The 22,893-nt window shown below is 38.3% G+C and overlaps 1 protein-coding gene across 3 annotated transcripts; it reads left to right on the top strand.

Moving 5' to 3' along the window:
• The first annotated feature begins 1,871 nt into the window (after window positions 1–1,871).
• Window positions 1,872–22,893, top strand: LOC310907047 (Y+L amino acid transporter 2-like). 3 transcript variants are annotated; one of them, XM_083856881.1, is made up of 10 exons: window positions 1,872–1,982; window positions 8,166–8,683; window positions 10,108–10,233; window positions 12,878–13,022; window positions 13,918–14,041; window positions 15,218–15,321; window positions 15,591–15,687; window positions 16,669–16,818; window positions 19,020–19,203; window positions 19,925–22,893. In XM_083856881.1, the coding sequence occupies exons 2-10, from the start codon at window positions 8,182–8,184 to the stop codon at window positions 20,014–20,016; spliced, it is 1,524 nt and encodes a 507-aa protein (XP_083713007.1). In that variant the 5' UTR covers window positions 1,872–1,982; window positions 8,166–8,181; the 3' UTR covers window positions 20,017–22,893. The 3 variants fall into 3 exon arrangements, with proteins under 3 accessions (XP_083713007.1, XP_083713008.1, XP_083713006.1); XM_083856882.1 differs by lacking the exon at window positions 1,872–1,982 and adding an exon at window positions 2,003–2,132 and having other exon boundaries at window positions 19,920–22,893; XM_083856880.1 differs by lacking the exon at window positions 1,872–1,982 and adding an exon at window positions 2,003–2,132.

Here is a 22,893-nt window from a genome sequence, read left to right on the forward strand (position 1 = left end):
AAGCTTTTCTCTGAGTTGTAACAGGTCACTGAAAACCTTTCAAAATATGCACATAGAAATGTCCTTTTACATGTACACGAGGGAAAATAGAAACATAGAACTACACATATTATTTTTTGTTTGTTGGCATTAGATTTTGTATGGTATTTCAGCACCTTGTCACATAGTAGTGGCTGCTCTTTGTGTTCTTGCTCCCTTATCTGAAGTTAACATAGTTGGAAGAAGTTTGTTGGTCTGTGAGCTATGTTCTGTCCTGCATCAACTTCATGGTGGAGTAAGTAAAGATCTGATTTCACCAAGATGACACAAATGATGGCCTTTGTAATTCAGAGTCTTGCAGCTAATGATAGAGGGTGTTTGGCAGTGTGTTTTCAATCAGGGTGCAATGTAAGAGCATCTGTTATGGATGAGGACTGCTGGCTGAGGCACAGGGGGCAGAGTTAAGAACAGGAGGAAGCAGAGGATGTGGCAGGGGTACCACTGAGCTGTTGCTGCAGCTGAGTAATGCTATGAATGAAGAGGGCTCTGGAAATAATTGAAGCAGTCTTGTTTCCAGTGCAGAGTATGAAAAGCCTTCCTGAGCAGTAATGGAAGTGTGGGCAAGAAACCAGAAAATGCCAGAGGTTTATTCAGGCATGCATGCTTTACTTTGCTGTTCAATAAGGAAATGAGTGTTTATATGTAACTAAGACACACAGAAGAATTACTGTGAAGAGTACGTAGGTGCAGGAGAAGCCTCACTGCAAACATTCTTATCAAATCCTGGAAGTAAGAAAAACTTGTTACAAAGGCAATAACATCCACTTCTTTACATTATCCATCTTGCTTACTTAAAATGCAAGATTAAATGCAATCTTCCTTGCCAAAGGAACTACATTTTCTGTTTACAGAAAAAATGTTCAAGAAAAATCCTTTTCATGCCCAGTGCCTGCTTTATGATTGCTCAATGTTGATTTATGTGCTGTTCCTGTAAATCTATGGCAAATATCCAGTAGTGTGTAACCATGAGAGTCAGACCAATAGAAATACGGGAGACATTAATGAAAAAAATACTCTGTTTCATGTTCCAACATGCAGCTTCTACAGACTTGAAACAAAGGGCTGAGGCTGGCTGAGGAGGAGGATAAATGGACAGTTTAAAGGTGGTCTGATAGCAGAGTCCCTCTGTATAACACACAATCAGAAAACCAGTTTGGTGCCCCAAATCAGGAGCAGGACAAACTTGAGTTCAAATTTCAGAGTGAAAGTAATTACACATTCTTGAAAATATGCATTCTGGGCTTTAGGCTATAGTTGGTTTACATTGCCCTGGCAGAAGATAATTTAAGATGACAAAGGCCCTTATTAAAGAATCTGGCGCTCAGCCTCTCTGTTTGTCCAACAAGGAACAACATCCCTGCAAAACAATCCTCTTGCCAAAATGCTTCTTGCTACGTTATAATGTACGTAACCAGAAATTTGCAGGCAGCTGAAATTGTGCAATCTTTTCAGGCAGACTTAGAGAGCTCTCATCCTTCATAGACAGCTTGAAAGCTGTTTATTCAAAGAATTTGTCCTACACCTGCTTTGAATAGGATTTTCAAAAGCACAACCATTTCTGTGTAAACATTTACCTGTATAGCTGTCTCAGTTTCATGTCACAAAAAGCGTGTTTATACAAGATGTTACTTTAAAATGAAGAAATAGGAGGAGCACTGCCATATAAAAGATTTGTGTTGTTTTTGTTATTCCTTTTGGTCACTGTGGGCTTACAGCATGGAACATGCAACATGATTTTATGCTCCTGCTTGTTTTCAAGTTGGACTGCTCAAGCGTATTGGAGGGATCGCTGTGCTTGGACTCCAATATTTACTTTCTTGGGTGCATTAGCGGTCCGGTCCGATGGAGTGCTGTTATCTGGTGCCTCAGCTCAAGTGACAAGACTCTTTTCCTGCTGGGTCAGCTCCTTCCAGATGCCCTTTGGGACGAGTACATCATTCCAAGTTAGTGCTCTTACATTCATTAACTTTAACAGATTTTATTTTCTGGATATTTACTTGTTTCAGTAGACATTATGCTGTATACCGTACTGGCTTTGCTAAAGGACGTCATAGGACAACCTATTATTTCAGAAGACTGTGTGAATACACTGGGTAAATAATTTCTTTGCTTGTTTTTATCTAAGAATTTTTTTAAAGCTTATTGAATTAAAATTAGATCTTAACACCAGATCAGCCTGTTTTGTGTCTCATGTATCACGTCATAAATTATTATAAAAGACACAGATCTATAATTCTGAATTTAAGAAAAATAATTGAGTTGATTAATATTGAACAATGGGTAGAATAAACTTAGAAGAAAATTTGGAAAAAATAAAACAGAAAAACATTTGGTTGTTTGAAATTAAGTAATACCTATCATTTTCAGTTAACTACAGCTCTTGGCTAGTCTATCCTCTTTGAAACACTTTCTGATTTAGCAAGTTATGCCACCAGAATAAACATCTTTGTGTAGTGTAAGTAAAAATTCCATTGTGGCTTTCTAAATCACCAAGAAGGAATTAGACTGCATTAGTTATTTGTGGTTTCAGTGACACATGGATGAAGGATTTTTGCCCCCCCCAACTTTCCTTTCGTTTTATTTCTATCACAACTTTCTTAGGAATAGAGAGCAGCAGTAGCCTGTTTTGCCTGCTAATGACTTCAGTTGAGGCTGTTTGGAAAAAACATATTACAGACAGTCTGGGATCTTTCTTGAAAGTTGTCATTGATTTTAATATTCATGCTACTGTAATAAAAATAGCAAGGCCAAACAGAGAGTGAGAGGAGAGGCTATTCATATGAGTGTTAACTTACCCATCCTGATGAAACAGAGGTGTTTATTTAGAACAGCAGCCTGAGAGGCACTGTTCCATTACAGCAGCCTTGCTAAGGAAGCAAGCATATCAACTACTCTCTGGTAAACTGCTAACTTCTCTTTTTAATTCCTCCTTAGATCAGGGCTACAGTAGCTTTTCTCTTAGATCTCCTCTGGGATTTGTTTTGGGGTGGGAATGGAGTGCTGGGGGCTGAGCAAGTCCCTCCTGTGGGAAAGCTAGTCTATGACCATAATAATGCATTTGGAGCACGTGAAACAATAATTCATGATATATTTTTATAAACATAGAATTTGAAAACCAAAAGGAAATATGCTTGTTTTCTATTGAGTGAGAAATGTTTGCTTCAGATGAGATCAAAGTGGATTTTTTGTTGCTGTTATTCAAGCTTTTAGTATTACGATTTCTGAGAGTATTTTATTTTATGCTGTTTCCTCATACTGCATAATCTCATTTTGTTTGCTTTCCTCACTGGGAAATGTCCAACAGTACAATCTGCCATGAATACTCCCTTTGAGACCTGTTGATGCTCATACTCAGTAGTAGTGTTTTGAAGTTTGAACTACACATTTTTGGTCATGTTGAAAAGTGCTTGCTTATTTGATTTCGTATTCCAATAGCTATTAATATAAATGTATATATTTGGGTTTTTTGCACTTTTGGTCAGTCTTCTACAGGCAGGAGAAAATTGCCCAGAATGCACTTGGAGAAAATGAGATTGCTCATAACTTTTACAATGGTTTTCTACATGTATATTGATTTCTAATACACACATAATTAAAATGTGATAGAATTTAATTTTAAATGTTATTCTTAATCTCACTAATTTTCTGACTGAAACTAGAAAATATTGGGAGTTTATCAACTTTCTTAGCTGTTTTGACTTTGGCTTGTTCATTCGTGGCGCATAGCACACTTTCGTTATTGAGAAATTTTGTGGAGGTAGACAAAATTCACCAAAAGAAAAGACCATGAAACAAGGTAAATCTGATGTCCAGCATGTTTCAACATCTTTCATAGGAGTTGACTTTCTAAATGCCCTCAGCTTCCAGGGGAATCTGCTGAAGTCAACAATAATTGATCTCTGAGCCCTTATTGATTTACTAATATTTCTTGAATTAAAAGATGAGAATTGCTAAATGCGCTAAGAGATAAAGGCACCTCAGTCCCTCTGGAGGACTATGGAGCAGTCTGTAAGCCTTCACAAGTCTGTAAGTTCCTGTGGAAGTACATAGACACTTCCCTGACCAAGCCTTGCTGAATCATTTGGCAAAGGTGAATTACCTCCTTAAGGAGGAAGCAATCATTCGTGAAATGTAGACCCCTGAAGAGTGGGAAGTGCCTGAGAAAATCCTGTCCTGCCAAACCAGCCCCATAGTAATTTATGGAAGAGCAGTCTTTGATTTCAGCTCTAGTTTTCAACTGCTATCAACTTGTCCCTTCTTCCTTCACTTTTCTGTATGACTTTTGGCAGTAGATTAAGTAAGAAACGAGCTATTGAGAATTACCTGTATATGGTGCTACTGTTTTCTTCAGTTTCTCAGTCAGTCTCCAAGGTCCTTTCCGCTGCTCTTTGCACATACAGCTGGGAGGTAAACATGAAGCTGCAGAGGGTTTAGGATTTGCCATTATGGCTGTCTGGGCTCTCAAGGCATTGTGCTTTCCCTGAGAGGAAAATTTCCCTCCATTTGATGCCTTGGGAAGGCTGACCTGAAACAGAGACTAGACAGAGCTAGAGTATGAAGTAGATATTTATTGAAAGGCCTCTAGAATCCACCTTGGGACAGACAGGAGACTGACCAGGGCTACACCCAGGGTGGACTAATAATGGTCACAAAATGGCTGACCAGTCATGAGCTCTTACACTTTTATAAATTTTGGTCCATTTGCATTTTGGGGTTTAATTGTCCAATTACAGCTTTGGGTTGTGAAGCATCATCCTTCTTGTTTTCTCTCTTCAGCCCACCGTTGTTTATGCTGTTGGGCCTGAAAGTTGTCCTTGGTCTTCAGCAGGAAAAAAATTTGTTTTGTCTACGTACTCTGTGAAGAGAGCTTACTAACACTTAATATGAGGCTCAGAACTACACCCCTAGGCAGCACAGAATCTGAAAATATGAAAGGTAAAGCTTAAGGCATCACATTTATTAAGAGAGTCCCTAAGAAAAAGGAAGACTTGCATGAAAATAGAGTTCTGAAGTTGTGTAACAACTCGCTTGCTGACACAAGGCAGAGGCAAGTGTTGGCAGCTGTGTCATCAGCCTGCTGTGGCCTCTGAGGAAAATTGGCACGCTGATTCCAAAAACCAATCCCTCTTTCTGCTTGTCCCAGTCCATGCGACCAGGCAAGGACTTTTCATAGCATCAGAAAGCTTTTATGCTTTGCTCTTCAGACTTCGTGCTCAAGAGTGACTGAAATACCTGTACTGATATTTTTACTGCCATAAAGTTCTATCATCACAATACCCAACTATGTTAAAGTAGGATGAAAAGAACCTCAGTTTTTTAATTACTGCATAAATTAAAACTTTCTGGTCTTGGGAAGCCACTCTGACTGCTAGAAGTTTCACCATAAATATTTGTCATCTATTGGAATACAGGATTTTAGAAGTGAAAATAGCCATGCCTGTAAGAAATTTGTTCCAAAATGTCTACTTTCAGGTGATATAAATTAATTACAGTGAAGTTGCACATCTTGGTAATGGAAGCCTTTGATTCTCAGACCATACCTATTTGTGGACTTATTTGAGGGTCAGGGTAAAAGTTTTGCTAATGTGACGTGTCTCAAAGTACAGAATTTTGAACTGTTTCTTCTAATTGTTTTATTTCATAATGGTTTCATCTGCAGTCACTTATTTATGGAAGAACTACTTCCCTACACAGCTCCAGTTACACATTTTTAGAAATCAGAAATAATATTTTGGTAGCTCAAGAGATAAGAGAGAAATATGCAAAACATTGTGTTACTTAAAAAATAATTGAAACTTTACATTTGTTCTCTCATAAAAGCTGCAGATTGTAGAAGTGTTACTAGGCTTCAGTAGAATTGCCAGTTTAAATGATCAAATTCCCTTTAGCTAGCAGGCAATCTGTGCTAGACATCAAAGTTCAGGTTTGATACCACATATACAAGTTACCTGTACCTACCAATTACTTGATGTATTCTTTTTTTACAGGAAAATAACTGTATCTTACTTGTCAGTGAGACTTCATTTCAGAAAAAGTGGGTTTGATCACTGCTTGCATAGCTCCACATTCACACTATCTGGGTAACAACTGCATTTTAAATTCCCACACCCTTTGAGCTGTGCTGACTGAAATAGTTGTGCATTTCAGCTCACAGCATTTAAAAATTAAAAAAAAAAATTAAAATCGTACATCAAGCATAAGAAGCATAAGATGATTTTAAACAAGCTATGCAGAAAAATGAGTACTAATACAGAATTATGCCCAGATTTTTAGCATGCTCTTATCATGATGAACTCTCCAAACAGCTGCCATCATGGGAGGGGTTTCTGCCGATATTTCACATAGCCATTGAGAACAGAAACAGAGACAGGAGGTTCTGGAAGTATTGGCCTGTATTTTGGGGTGGGGTGGGTGACTTTTTCCTCCTTTCTGTCACACAGAAGGAAACAGGTGAGGCTTATGAGGAATTTAAAGAACGATATGAATGGTTTATTGGATGCATGAAATTTCTTCCTGTGAACCAGGATGATGTTTTTTATTCATAGAGAGATGATGTGAGAAGTAAGAGGAGTCACTTGGTGTGTGTGAGGAGGAGGTCAGAAAAAAACAAGGGAGACTGCAGTTGTGCTTAGACACTTTTGACAAGAGTTTAATATTAACGTTACTCCAGTGTTCCCACAATATTCCTGTGGTTAGAGAAAATGCCATTGGGATGAGAAAAGTATTTAATTTTTAAAGAGAGTTTGGCATCTTTTATTTTTTAATACTCATCAGGCCTCGTTTGCTATTTGATCAATTAGGAAAGTGAGTTGCATCAAAAAAGCTGGGAAGGAACACATAGAACTGTAATATATTCAAGGTTGCTAAAACAGTCATACTTTACAAAGGAAAGGAAACCTTTCAGGAAGTTTGGGGAGGGCAGATTGTTTTAAACTGGCCACTGACCTACGTTTTAACAACATAAATTTGTGAATCACATGTAATGTGTGAATTACATTAACGTGTAAATGTAATGTGTAAACATTTGTAGTCAAATGGGTTTTGTTTTGCCAGTGTTGCATGGATGAGCTTTGTTCTACTCAGGGAACTTGGATCTAGGTCATAGGATTTTGAGAAACTTATCTTCAGAGGGGTTTTAGAGTGTGTGTGGAGGTGGGAAGGGAAGGAGAAACAAATGTCTTTTGAGACAGACACCAAAAATTGGCTGTTGATCTAAGCACCCTTATACATCAGCAGGACCCAAGAACTGAGACAGTCCCTGCAGTCCTGGGCTCCTCATCCCCAGGGACCTCAGTCCCCAAGCTGTGCATGTGTGCACAAGGTTGACTGATCCATGGAACTATGCAGTTAGGTCGTTTTTCCCAGCTCCCAGCACACTTGGATCTTGTCCTGCGAGCACCAGAGGGAGATGTTTTTACAGGCATGTTTTGTTGGACTCTTGTACAGAAGCATTCCAGGGACAGAGTGTTCCAAACTCAATCCCTGTGAATGTTAGTGGCTTCTCCTAAGAAGTCAAGTGAGGTTAATAGCTAACCAAGCTGCATTATTCACTGCAGCAGCAATCTCATCTCTAGGAGCTGTAAAACTCTTTTTTTACCCTCATATTAACATTTACCTTGTGAAATTAGAGGTTTTGATGCTCTTTTTCTGTCTTTTCTCTGGTGTTCCCCAGCAGAAAAGTTTTCAAGTGAATGTCCTTTGATGAAACAAATAATAATGGGATAAGAAATAATTCTGGGATAAGAACAAATTTTAGGAAGAGGTGTTCTTGTAGAGAGCAGTCCAGCTGTGTTAGAATGTGTTGCCAAGGATACAATGTCGCCTTCTTCCTTAAAATATTTTCAATAACATAACGTAGAATTACAATTCAAGACAACAATAGTGAATTGAGAGTTAAAAAAAGCTTCAGAATCTATAACCAAGGACAGTGGCCTCATATTTGTCCATTGAAAAGGTATGCAACCGTGAAAGTTAGGGAAATTCACTAGTGTGCTGTTCTGAACTGCAATGTAAAATCAGGGAAAACAGTTGTTCTTTGTATCATTTATGCCTTGTATGTTAATTATCTTATCCATGTCTCTGATGCCACATGCATTACAAAAAGTATTCTCTCCTCTTGTTTTCAGGTAATGTGATTTGAAGATGGCATCCCCTCGGCAAATATGCTGCAATAAAAAGTCCAGAACTAAGAATGCAGAAGCTGAAATGGACAATATGGCAGAGACGAGTGAAAAAATGCAGATGAAAAAACAAATCACATTACTAAATGGAGTTTCTTTAATTGTAGGAAACATGATTGGCTCTGGCATATTTGTATCACCCAGAGGTGTTTTAATGTACAGTGCTTCCTATGGACTCTCGCTGGTCATCTGGGCGCTCGGTGGGATTTTTTCCCTGTTTGGAGCTTTGTGTTACGTTGAACTGGGGACATCCATCATGAAATCTGGAGGCAGTTATGCCTATATCCTGGAGGCATTTGGGGCCGTTATTGCCTTCATCAGGCTCTGGTCTTCCTTGTTAATTATCGAGCCAACAACTCAGGCAGTGATAGCAATCACATTTGCTAATTATATTGTTCAGCCATTTTTTCCCCACTGTGAGCCGCCGTATGATGCAGTCAGGTTGATTGCAGCTGCATGTATATGTAAGTAGTGATTGCTGGAAGTTAAGAACTGTAATTGTACATGGCCAGAGTAGGTTTTTCTAAATTTCTATTTCTTTGCACTCTGTGAAAATAATTATTACCTATCTAAAGCAGGTTCTTAGAAACTAATAATCTTTTATTCGGATGTATTGTGTTTGGGGCTGGTATTACTAGAGGGGAAAGGAGAATTACAACAGTTTGGCAGGGAGAAATTGTGACTGTTTATTAAAGATACATGGATATCTATGGTTCACTGGCCTAACTGGCTGATAGGACACTGTCACATGCACAGATTCATTAATGAGAATGAAGGCAAGAAGTTCTTTGAGCATGTGTGGTTGCATGCTTGTGCCCTTACTATATAGAATGATTTCTAAATTATATGCATTTTGAGCATTACAAAACCCTTATTCTTCCTTTCAAAACTGAAGTACAGATTATAGGCAGGTCAAGGAAACAGGAGCACAGACTAACAAGACTTCTAGATAAGAAATAGCCCACTGTGATCCATGTTTGAGAGCACTCTAGGTCACCATGCCATGTTTGTTCTGCTCTCTTCTCCAGCAGCTGGGCTTCATACCTGGTACCAATGCACACCATTACCTTTCCTCATCTATCTCTGTTTTGAATCATGAGATTGCAAGAGGGAGAAGTTGCCTGTGATGCCATGTGTGTGCTAGAGCGAGAGCAGATGGGCACATGGCTCAGCCCCTGGCTGGACCTGCTGCCAGCCTAGAGACAAACCTGACTGCAAAGAATATGGCAAAAGGAGGAAAGAAAACTGGTTGATCCCACCCACTCTCTCCAACCAACTTCTTTGGTATTTTTGTTAGATTCTGTCAAAACTGGGACTTGAGAGGACTCTGTAAGTAAATACTATGTAGTCTTCAGACTCAGTGCCAAAATGTGAATGACACAACTTCTAAACCATGAGCACGAAGTAATAGCATGCTAGCTCAGCTCAATTCAGTATCTTGAATCAATTTAGTATCTCCACAGCATGCAAACTATTTTTGTGCAGGAATTGTCCTTATTCTGTACTTAAACTAGAGCTTAACTCAGGATGAAGAAATTTGTGATATACAGGATATAAAGAAATACTATCATTTGCATGTGAACAACTTTGTTGAGTTTAATAAAATTTAAATATTATTTAAAAAGAGAAGGAGTTAGTCCTAAAATTCAAAAACTGACGTATTTTGTCTTACCTGCTGTCATGAAAACAGTATTCTTCAGAAAACCACTGTGTAAATTTTAAACCAGGTATTTCATTTTAATAAATCTGGGTGGTTCCTAAGTAGTGAAATTTCATTCAATTTTACTTACTAAAAGAGGAGTCGTATCTAAAAAGATGTGTTTGAAATATGACTTAAGTGATGTTAAACATCCAGTGTTTCTTTAATTTATATTCTTTTTCTCTGCAGGTTCCTTAACATTTATTAACTGTGTTAATGTAAAGTGGGGTACCCGTGTACAAGATGTTTTCACATATGCAAAAGTTATGGCTCTTATCTTGGTGATATCTGTTGGCCTTTACAAAATTGGTAAAGGTAAGAATAATTTTCATTTACCTAAATTCTATTAAATGAATCATATATAAGTTTCAAAATCCATGTAGAGAGACCTTTAAGACTTACATATGAAGTGTTGTTTATTCTGGAAAAAAAAAAAAAAAAAAAAGTCTGCCATAGGAAGATCAGATGTATTTTATGGTTTGTTAAGCAATAGGGGATTAATTATTCAGGCCAAGTCCTGTGCTGTTTGGTCTGAATAGCAAATAGCAGCTGAATTAACATCACTTTACTGCTGACTAGTTTAAAGTCAGCCTCGGAGTTGGATTCATGTATTACTGCCTGTCCTATAACAGGACAGAGAATCAGAAATTTTATTGCTTCTCATAGTTCCCACCACCAACATTCTCCCTCCACCTCACCCCACTGGCACCACCCCCCAGCCACAGCACCCTGCTCAGGGAGATGACCAGAGAGGGTAAATCATAGGTGGGATTTGTAGGAGGGCATGTTTGTTCCTGGAAATAAAGAAGACTGTAACAGTGCAGTTCTGTGAATCACTGTGGGATGATGTTACTGTAAGGCATCACAGGGCAGATGAGTCACCTATCAGCAATAACTGGACTGAACTAAACACACTGAAAAGCTGGAGAACAGTTTATTCTGGTGCTACCTCAGAGCTTTGCATATGGCAATGGATTTGATTTTATTAATTTGGGCCTCTGGCACAGTGAAGTCTCTTCCAGTTCTAGCTCTGCTGCTTAGATTACTAAGGGTTTTACATTTTCATTCCCTTTGAAATTCTTAAATTATATTGCCATTTTATCTTTATTCAGTTGAAATAAAGGTGGTTTCCCCTCTTCAGTTTAGGAATTATCTTTTTCTCCTGCTAAATTAGCTTATAAAACCTAACAAGCATGCTTATTTTTCCATGTTCGCTGGCCTCCTCCTTTCCTTGGCTGCAGTTGCATCAGCTGTTACACTGTAAAGCTACATTAGACTTTAGGAAAGCTTTTTTGTTTAGCCGTTACCTCTGCATATCAGTTGTCACGAGTTGGTTGAAGTCTAAAGAAACCTGGACAGCCAAACCCAGTCCCAAGGGCAGAGACGTGGAGATTCAGAGAAGCAGCGTTGCTTAAGGCTCACAGTTGCATGAAGGAGAAGTTCCCCTTGTAAAACTGCTGCAGTTTTGCAAAAGTGTGATTCTGTGATGTCACCTTTGTAGCAGCACTGCCCCTGCTTTCAAATTGCCTCCTTCAAAATTGCCTCCTGTCCTGCTCACTGGTGTGCTGTGGGACCCAGGGGCTGCTCCCTCTGGTCCCACAGACAGCCCACTCTGCATTGCTCTGTGGGCTCAGGGAGGGTTAAAGCATAGAGGAAACATTATGGTGAGGCACACGACATGGTGAGAGCTTTTACTGCTAGTAAAGGTCTCATCTCTGCTTTGTTTAAGCAGAACTGACCACTTAAGTACTGGAAAGACTTGGAGGAGGAATGATGTAGACTTCTGGAGGAAGCTGTGATCAGGTCAATGACCCTTTTAAGCTCAGCAGCTGTTGTAATGAAAAGAACAGTTATGATGTTTTAGCCCTGCCATATTCTTTCTGATGTGCTTGGTTGGATACACTTCTTGTGTTAAAAGACTGTAAAAATATCTGATTTTGAATATGAGATGTCTTTAGCAAAAAACAACAAGAACAACAAAAAACAACTTTCCTTGAACATTTGAGATTTTTCTTTCTTTTTCTTTCCAACCGTTTTCTTATCCAAATTATGCATACATCTCATAGCTTTTCTTCTTTGGTTCAAACAATCTCCACTCTTTGATGACTGAATTGCTTTCATAGTATCTATAAACTCCTTAGTTGAGTCCTTGCTTTCACTTACTGAAAAGACCTTACTTTCTTTCCTAATTGAGGTTTAAGCATGTTTCTGTCTTCCCTTAAATCTTTACCCACTTCCATTTTCATTACATTGTAGACTTTCCTTCTGCAAACTCAGTAAGGCCTTTCTTCCCCTTTCCAGGATGGCAGTGAAGGCTTATGCAGTTTCACTAACATTTTGCCTATTTTGCAGCATTCTGCAGGTTGTCATTTCAATCGATGGAGCAGAATTTTGAAAGCAAAGATTTTTAATCTCATCTCTTAGTTTTGGGGAACACCCTTATGGGTCAGAGCATCCCACCGAAAACCATGCATAAAGGAGGTCCCCCTCTAGTGGCCACTAATTCATCTGGTGAAAATAAAAGCACAGCTATTAGGAAGAAATTTGAGACAGATTTGGGAACTGAAATTGGGTTTGCCAAATACCTCATCCTGGCTGACAGGGTACTTGGCAAAGTACATGGCACACACTTGGTATGGCCCCCTCCTTTGGTAGGGTCAGCAGTAATGTCAGAAGAGGACTCTGAACTCTGGTAGAATTACAAAAGTCACATCCAAATAACAATCATGTGAAAATGTTCTGTTTTCTCCCTGCGCAAATGTAGTTGTCTAAACATTTGACTGAAACTCTCCTGTTTGTTAAATAGAAATGTATGTTGTGCACTTTCAGATACAGTAATCAAACCTGGATGCAGTGTGGGGGTTATTTCCTTTTGGTTAGCTGACCCTTCAGGGGTAGTGCCCTTCTAAATTTCAGTCCTTGAAATGTAACAGGCAATTGGCACCTTCCATTTGTACAGGGGAAACGGAAAACCTGAGAGCTCCATTCGAGGGCTCAGCAACAAACCCAGGGATGATCGCCCTGGCTCTCTACTCTGCCCTCTTCTCCTACTCTGGATGGGACACGCTCAACTATGTCACCGAGGAAATGCAGAATCCTCAGAGGTAAACACATGCTTTTCCTTTGAATCACTGGCAGGTGATGGCAGGACAAACCACTCTATATTTGTTTCTGTTTGGAAATAAGTCAAATTATTTTCTCTGCAAAAACCTTATTTTTTTTCAAATGAAGGTGTAAGTAGAACTCTTTCTGATTATTGTGCTCATTTATCAGTTGTATCACACTAATGAATAATTTACCTGTATATATGTATTTTACATCTTACACTTCAGACTGCAATTTTTAAAGAAAGAACAAATCCCTCCTGAAAGCAAGGAAAAGCAAAGGTGCATCTGCCCTCTAAAATTCCCTGCTTCTTTTCAGTTAGGCAGAATTATTTTTCCAATACGTTATTTTTTTGCCACCGGTAGCTTAAGACCACGTCAGATTTATGTTTTTTATGATGTGATCTTCAGCATTACTGTTAATGGGCAAATATCATCTCCTCCCTTCTGTACGGATGTCAGCCCTGTGGGAGATGTGTGCATGAGCCACTTAAGCTGATATAGTCCATCTTGTCTTGGGATATGCATAGGTTATGAGTCAGGGAAAAAAAAGCCACAATCAAGAAAATACCTGAGTCTGCACTTAAATCTTATTGTTTGAGAGCTCTCTTAAATTTCAGTATATAACAGACAGTGTATTACATTTACATGTATGAATGTTTTAAGGGTTTTTTTAAAATACTTGTGACAGACACACAAGCAACAAACTAAGCTTTTTTATGAATTTGTTTCACACATGGCTGCATGTTATTTCGTAACCCCATGATTCAAAATGATGGATTACAAGACATGATGGAGACATCCATTCACAAATTCTTGAATCTGGGAACAATGTTCTATTTAAGTATTTCTCATTTAAATAATGTGAAATAATTTTTCCATTTTCCTTTTGCAGGAACCTACCTCTTTCTATTGCAATTTCAATGCCTATTGTAGCTATTATTTACTTACTGACTAATGTAGCATACTATGTCGTGTTGGACATGTCAGCTCTCCTCACAAGCGATGCAGTGGCTGTGGTAAGTTGTGGAACATAACCCAGACAAAAGACACCACAGGCAAATGTCAGGCAGCATGCCTGGCAAACAGCTGAAATATGTTCAAGATTACTTGAACCATTTTTTTCAAGTACCAGTATATTAGAAAGTGCATATCAAGAATGTATCCAATAAATACGCTCCTGAAAAATCGTCTTGTATATTCTGCAAATCCTGCTCTTAACACTACAGCATAGGAAAAACGATTTTGCCAGGATCAAAGAGCTGTACAAAGTCCAAGTGGTTGGAGAATCAAATTTTTTTGTTATCATTCTAATGTACAGTATGTAATGTTTAACGCTGCATGACCACAGCAATATTTTCAACACAGAAGTGTGCACTGAAATGTTTTTAAAACCTTATCAATATTTTATACAGAAATAAAATGATAATTCAAGGAATACTACAGTAGGGATTTGTCAGAATACTTTAAAGCCAATACATCTTCTTCTTTTCCATCACTGAATTAATTTACGCTTAGATTTTTTTAAATCTTTTTAATGTATCTGCCAATTTTATTTTGATGCTGATCAGCTTTTCCAAATTCTAATTTCTTTCCTAAGTCATTACTGGGTGTCAGAAAAAAAGCATGGGCTATGACACTACATTTGGGATGATGTGCTTTCATGAGAGTTCCTCAGGATTATCTATATGCCTAATATAGTGGGATGTAGGTTTGACCCACACTCTGAGGGCCAGTCTGGCGCAAAACTGTCTATAATTAATTTGAGTGAGACTGCTCCTTGGAGGTGTTTTGTAAATCAAAAGGCTTAATAAAGAAAAAATAACAAAATAACAAAACATTACAGAAAATAAATGATAAGCCATGCAGAGGCGCCTGAGAAATCTCCTGCACCCTGCTAACACACCTGGAAAAGCCTTTACTTCCTTTTGTGCTCTTTCTTAAATACTGCATGTTTAGGGAGGGATTACCTGGCTTGCAGCCAATAAGATCACCAAGGGGTTTTGAGCCACATTCTCTATGCCCCTGTGTTGGCACTGAATCAATCCTTGTCAGGAGGCCATGGAAAAATCTAGGTAAACTTCCTAATATGTCAGAAGTAAACTGAAACTCTTGCCCTATTTGGAAGCACCTGCTGGCTGTGTGGGGTGAATTACTACAATGGGCCTCACCATTTTCTTTTTTTTCTGTTACAGACATTTGGAAATGAAACCCTTAGTCATGCCAAGTGGATAATTCCTATAGCAGTGGCCATGTCTTGCTATAGTGGCTTAAACTCATCAATTATTGCAGCATCTCGGTATGAAATATAGGATTGATTTTAAATAATTGAAAAGGAATCATTAATCTGCATTCTTTACTACTGTTTGGTAACTTTTGCCATGTCAAGTCATTAATTTATGATGGTATTGTTACAATCAGACTTCTCATGATCAGCACCATTTGATAAACTAAAGCCACTTGAGAAGAGAGCAGGACTTACAACAGAGTAATAAAAGAATTATTTCTTGACTTTGTCAGGAAGTAAAAAGCTATTCCTATGGTTGAGTTTCCTTAGTCTTTTTTTAGGCTTTTCTATGTTGGAGCCAGGGAAGGACACCTCCCTGTCAGTCTGAGCTTGATCCACATAAAGCGCTTCACACCAGTCCCTGCTCTCCTGTTCAATGTAAGTGATACCCCAGCCTCATGCCTGGCTGGGGCACTTGGGGTTTGGACCTGGGGTAAAACATCTCTGCTCTGCCCTGGACTTCTCACAGGCTTCTCCTGCCCTGGTGACATCTTCTGCAAATGCCACAACTTCTAAAACTCATTGAGGGGGTGGTGTTATTGAGTCTGACAGAGAGGTTTTTTCAGTGGAAAGAGAATGGCTTGATTTTCATGTTTATATGCTCTCCAAACAATATTAGTGAGAAGTACAATAGCATTGCTGAGAAAAGAGAATGGCTAAATATGTAATGGTATGGACAGGAGCTGTCCATACCACCCTGCCATAGGCTGATGTTCTACAACTGTAGTTATAATAGGAGTGACAAAACTCTTAAAATTAAACCTCTACCATTGGATGCCTATAGCCCAGTTGACTTTTTTTCTGCTGCCACTATACAAATGAGATCTTGTGACACAGAGTTGTGGAACCATAAGTTATAGAATTACTGGAAATTATTTTCACAAATAATCCATGTATTTGAGCATGCATTTTATTTGGTGTCTGCCATTGTCCTGTTACATATCATTTATTAACAGATTATCATACTGATCCTGTTTGACATTAAATAATTTGCTAAAAATTATAATCTCATTATGAAGACTCTTATCACAGGGATTCTGTTTGCACTTCAAAGATGATTTGTATTCTCTCAATATACCACTATTTACATTTTTCAGGTGGGAAGTGGAAGTTTTTTCTGCTCATCTGTTAGAATAGACATTGAATTCCTGGTGGTTTAGGTCTTTCTGTGCAGATAGTATAGCACACCTGCAGGGCACAAAATTTACTCTAATGGTCTCAATTTATGAGTGGACTGGGTCCTTCTTTCAAGGACCTGACATCTTAAGACCATAAAAATTGGTTGGAAACGGGCCAGTTTATAATTTTACTCTATCTTTATTTTCATATTAAAAAAATCTTTGTTTTTATTATCTCTAGGGCTTAACGACTTTGCTTTATCTCCTTGTGGAAGATGTTTTCCTCCTTATTAATTACTACTGCTTCAGCTACTGGCTCTTTGTGGGTCTGTCTATTGCAGGACTAATATATCTGAGATATACTCAGCCACATAGACCACGGCCTGTTAAAGTAAGTAAAAAAGAGAGGAAGAAAGCTCTAAAAGCCAGCTAATGCATGTGTTTATGTGATCTTTAATATCACAGCCATAACAGTACCAGTTATGTTATAGATTTATTAGCCATATAAATTCTTTCAAAATGCAAGATGAAGGAACAGAACCCATTAGAGTCCACAAGGACATCTGTTCTGGTAGTTTTGCTGTGAGATTGAGATGATATATACCATTTATTCTTCTTTCATCCAGATTTATAATTTTTGTTTCAAAACAAATAGGGAATGAATAAATTTCTGGGATTCTTAGCCCATCCTGGAAGAACAGCAGACCTCAGTAGAGCTGGTGATGGAGGCTCCGGGGAAGTCAACACTCTGATCAAACCTACACGATTTAACAAACACAGTAAAATCCTTCCAAAGCCCATAAATGTCCACAATTTGTCCCACACAGAAGTTAGCTTAAATAATCAAGTATGTTTTGTATGTTCCCTCCCACTGCATAGTGGTCATAGACAGTAAAATGCAAGTTTAATGATTGACTTAGAAGAGCATTTGACTGTCAGTTAGATGAGGGTGACTGCACAGAAACAAAGTGTGCCTAAAACCTGTTTCTAGTTTTAATCCAGTGATTGTCCAGAAGGCAAGGATGGAAACACACAGCAGGCACACAAAACCATGCACTGGCTCCTGTTTGTCGGCTCCATGACCTGCATTTTGGCTCTGCAGTGATGCAGTAAAAATCAAGAGAATTACAAATTAAAACCCCCCAAACATTCCTTCTTTGTCAATCTCTCTTCCTAAACTCCTGCGTAATTTTTACAGACACATTTTCTCTCCATTAAAGTGTAACATCCTGATTAATTTAAAAAAAGTTTCAAACAAAGGCATAAATGATCCTAAGCACCTCCTGCTAGAAACCTTCACAATTTCCCACAGCAGACCAAATTTTCCTGAAGCATGTTCACACTCATTTTCCAAACTTTCCCACAAAATACGTAAAAGATAAAGATTAAATCTTGCCATATTGGCAGTTTTGCTTCTGACTCTACTAAGGATTACAGTCAGATTATACACAATGTCTGTTAAATTACTGGCAGCATTTGCCAGCTTAGTCAACACCACAACTCCACTTACACTGCTTCCTTATCTGAAATGTAGCAGTTGCTTTTCATCAACTTACGTTTTTAACCTTTATAAGGAAAATAAAATTATTTCTACCTGTAAACTCTTACCAATTTCAACTGGTATTCAAATCTCAACTCCTGGACCCTTGAGAAGGCTCATTCCTGGAGACAGTAAAAAAAAAAAAAAAAAAAAATTAGTGAAAAAAAATTCATTCTATGAAACTTTCATAGAATCATAAAATGTTAAGGTTTGGAATGTACTTTAAAGATCACCTTGTTCTAACCATCCCTGCCACAGGCAGGGACATTTCCACCAGACCAGCTTGCTCAAGGATTTATCCAACATAGCCTTGAACCACTGCCAGAGCTGAGGTATCCACAACCTCCCCGGGCAACCTGTTGCAGTGTCTCACCACTTTCACACTAGAGAATTTCTTCCTAATATCTAACCTTAACTTCTCCTCTTTCAGTTTGTACTCATTACTCCTTGTCCTATCACTACAGTTGCTGACAAAGAATCCCTCTCCAGCTTCCCTGTAGGGCCCCTTAAGACACTGGAAGGTTGCTACGAGGTGTCCATGCAACCTTTTCTTCTCTTGGCTGAACAGCCCCAATTTTCTCAATCTGCTATTGTAGGGAAGGTGCTCCAGTCTTCTTATCAGCTTTGTGGCCCAACTTTTCTTATTTGTGATATGATATTTTTTAAGTGCCCACACAAAAATCAGTCCTACATTGGTTGTAAATTAGTTTTACAACAAGATGGTAATCGAAGGTCTAGTGAGCTAGTTCTCCACCAAAACTACATGTAAAAATTCAGAACTTAAGTTGGAGAGAAAGCTACCAATTTCTTAAAGTACTTTTTTCAAAGGTTGATCTTTTACTAATTGTAAAGGAAAAGAGCTTATGGAGGCCTGAAAACAATAGAATAGTCAGATGCTCAGATGAGACAAATTATGCTGACTGTAGGCAGTCAAAAGATTCAGTACATACTTTTATTATTGACATGTCTAACTTTAATCTGCAAAGCCTGAATTTTTACAGTAGAGTATTTGTTGCATCTTTTAATAAATGCTGTCTTTTTTGTCTTCACAGCTTAGCCTCTTTTTCCCTGTAGTATATTGTTTATGTTCCCTGTTCCTGGTTATAGTGCCTCTCTACAGTGATACAATCAATTCCCTTATTGGTGTTGGCATTGCCCTCTCAGGCATTCCTGCATATTATTTGGGAGTTTATCTGCCAGTTGAAAAACGACCTAAATGTCTACTTTGGCTCTCTGGTAAGCAACATCATGTCCCAGTCACCATGTCAAAACCTTGGTCAGAAGAAGGAAAAAATAATTTTCCCTAAAATCATTTTCTTTATGAAGTTTTGCTATGCTTTGATATGTGGCATGTCTGAGATCATCTGCTTTATCACATGGTCCTGAAAACAAAACCATGCTTACCTGTACAAAACAGCCCAATATGTGGATGTCATATGGTCATCTGATATTCGTGGTGCTGAACCATTTCAGTATGTTGGCTCAATAAAAGCCACATAGGATTGTGAATACTAAACCTAAGCTTTTTAATACCCTGAAAGGCAGAAATACCCAAACATCTTTGCTTCACTTTCCATCCAAGGAATAGAACAATCCAAGTCAGAGGAGTCCACAGATTTTCAGAAACAATGAAATAATTAATTATTGGCTTGAAGGATAGTTGCCAGTCCTCAAATTCAGGCAGTCTTGAAAAGCAAATCTTTAATATTTTTATTTATTATGCTTTGAATTCAGCTATCAATTCAATGAGAATGTTAATGAAAATCTGATTAAACAAGAATTTCAGTTTAATTATTGGCTTCTTTTGCCTTTAGCTATTTATAACATATGCTTAATTCCATTGATTAAAGTGTTTCAAGATTTTCCTAATATCTTTATAGTATTTTCAAATCCTCAAAATCCAGATGTATGTCTAAGATATATTATAAATTTCTCTCCCACATTTTTGCCAGTACAGCTACAACAACGAAGTATGTTCAGATGCTCTTCTACTGTGCTTTGTCAGACCTGGACATAGACGTGGAACCCACAGCAGCTAAGAGTAAATAGAGTTGCCTCAACATTGAGAATTGTGCCTTGACATCTCCTATCTGGAACAATTTTTATCATCTGAAGCTCTCCCCATATGTTCAGTCATACTGGAGCATTAACCACGGTACTGTGCATCAGTTTGATGTCAGTTAAGTTGTGATGGTTTTATAAAACACTCTGCTTACCAGGATTTCTTTTTAAAATTATGTTTGTTAATAGTTATCGTGTGATATTTTGAAACTATAAAGCCCTTAATGAACAAATATTTATTAGTACATAAATGCTAAATATTAAAGGCAAAAGAAAACTAAAAAATATTAGATCAGATCTTTGCAAGACTCAAAGTCTGAGTTTGAAAGTAGGAACAACAGCAGTCTTCTGAAAATGCAACTGAATTCTTAGCCAAAGGGAAAAAAAATATCTATAATTCATGCTGGCACATGTTTTGAGTCTTAATATTAGTGTTAAATTATTCTAATGCATAATTCCTGGCCTACATATTTTATCAAAAGCAGAAAACCAAAGGGTTTGGTCCTTTTAAGTTCTGTGAGAAATTCTCATTTGATAATAGTCCACATACATTACTCTTTTTTAGAAAAGGTATTTCCAACAAACAAATGATACCATTGTTCAGAAGTAGTTTTGCTTTCCAGAAGAACAGTCTGCCATGGAGAACTTCAAGGCACTAAATCACATTCCAGCTAGTGTGTATTCAGGGAAAACACTTCACCCTCTCAGACTGTCCTTTGCTTGCCTAGAAGTGTCAAAAGTGTGGTCCCATGAATCACACTGGTTTTTTCCACAGTGGAACTTATTTAAGAAATTCACAAGGACAAACTAAAAACTGACATTTTTCAAAATTCCTTGAGCCCCTGCCTAACCCCTGAAACCTCACCAGTTTCTACTGGCAAGGTAACCTGCAGGTCTCCTACTGAACACACAGAGATCCTCCAGATAGGTCTTCACACCACATAGGTTGAAGTACCTGTTGCACAATACCCAGCACAGACATCTGCACTGGACAAGTGCACCCACTTGGGTGCCATGAAAGAAAAGAGCAGTTAAGAACTAGGGATGTTCTCTTGAACATTAATTTTTCAGTGTGGCACACAGGAGTGTGCAATTAGTCCTAATTCTTAATCTCCTGAAATGATTAAGAATTTAGGAAAAGACAATAACTGATATGAAAAAAACAGAAGCCACCAGCCTTGCAACCTGGACCTTACAATGCTTCAGCTCTAATATGGTTTGTTGATATGCGGTACCATTTGTAATCCTTGTTGTCAAGTCATACTTCCTTTCTGTTTTTATATTTAAATGTAACATACATTGTTTCTAATTTGAATTTCACCATTCCTCTTCAATTAACCTTGAATAAGGTAATTTAACTTTATGCAAGTCCTTGTGGCTTCCAGAATTTTTGTGTGTTATTAATGTCTGCTCAGAGAAAGAGCAATGGAACAGGCTTCTTACTATTTAAGGCTCTCTTCACTTCCTCCCCATTCTGCAAAGTCATTTGGAAGATTGTAGTTTCATACATCTAGGATGTAGTTTAGTTTGCCCAGCTCAGAACATCCCTACGTACTCTTCACACACAACACACATCTCTGTTAAAGTATGGCACCACTGTGATCCTGCCCTATGATAGTACAGAAATTTTGCATTTTCTCCTCATCTCTTACAAAGCTCTGGTTAGTGACAGAGCTGTAGTCCCAGACTGTATCAGGGCACAGAGACAGTACAAACCCTCCAAGCTGGCACCAAACTAAACAGCACCAAAGCTGACTGTCTTTGCCTCCACAGAGTTCGAAGTCATGCTTGCTACTGAGCCACATGTCACACCAAAACACCACTGTACCACCCACCCTCTGAAGTTTTTCAATTCAGGACCAAAGTTTCTAAATTGTTTGGGACACCTGAGGTGAAATCTCAGGTGGCAACAGGAGGCATTACAGGGAGTGTAAAGTGTAAATAAGAACATTGCCAAACAAAATTCTGAGTTGAGAAACTTCTTTTGCTTCTTTGCCTTTTTTTTTTTTTTTTTTTTTTTTTTTTTTTTTTTTTTTTTTTTTAATGGATCTGTGTATTTGGTCTGGCTGAGATGGAGTTAATTTTCCCCACAGCAGCCCTCACAGTGCTGTGCTGTGCCTTGGTAGCTGGAAAGGTGTTGATAACACACCAATGTTTTGGCTATTGCTGAACAGTGCTGGCACAGCATCAGGGCTGTCTCCCCAACATTCCACCCCCAAGCAGCAGGCTGGGAAGATCCTGGGATGGCCAACCCATATTAACCTAAGGGATTTTCCATACCATATGACATCAGCTTAGCTATAAAAGTTAAGAAAAGTAGGAGGAAGGTGGGGCATTTTTTAGTTTCAAAGTTTGCTTTCTGGAGAAATCACTACCCGTGCTGAAGCTCCACTTCCCACGATGTGGTTGAATGTTGCTCACTAATGGAAAGTAGAGAATTTTTTTCCCCCTCTTTGTTTGGGCACACATAAACTTTTGCTTTTGCTGTAGTAAACTGCTTTATCTCAACCTACAAGTTGTCTTCCATCTTATTTTCTCTTTCCTGTCCCACTGAGAAGGGGGAGTGATGGAGCAGCTTTGTGGGCACTGGGCATCCAACAGAGGTCAAGTCAGCACAGCCTTTTGACTTTCTAGGCATGATGCACAAGCCTTCATTTTCTTTCAGGATAGAAGAAAAGTAATAGTCAGATACAAGGTTATAAATGTAAATAAAACTAGTGAAATTCTCTGGACGTTGGAATCTCAAAAATGTTAATGTGATTGTTGATTTTTCACTCCTTACAAATGTAAGTTATTGTCAAATATCTAAAGCAAGTCATAGATGCTGAAAGTGTTTAAACAAATAAACATTTGATTCTTGGCAAA

The sequence above is a fragment of the Zosterops lateralis genome, assembly GCF_965231275.1.
Source record: "Zosterops lateralis genome assembly, chromosome: 1".
In the NCBI taxonomy this organism is placed as follows: Eukaryota; Metazoa; Chordata; class Aves; order Passeriformes; family Zosteropidae; genus Zosterops; species Zosterops lateralis.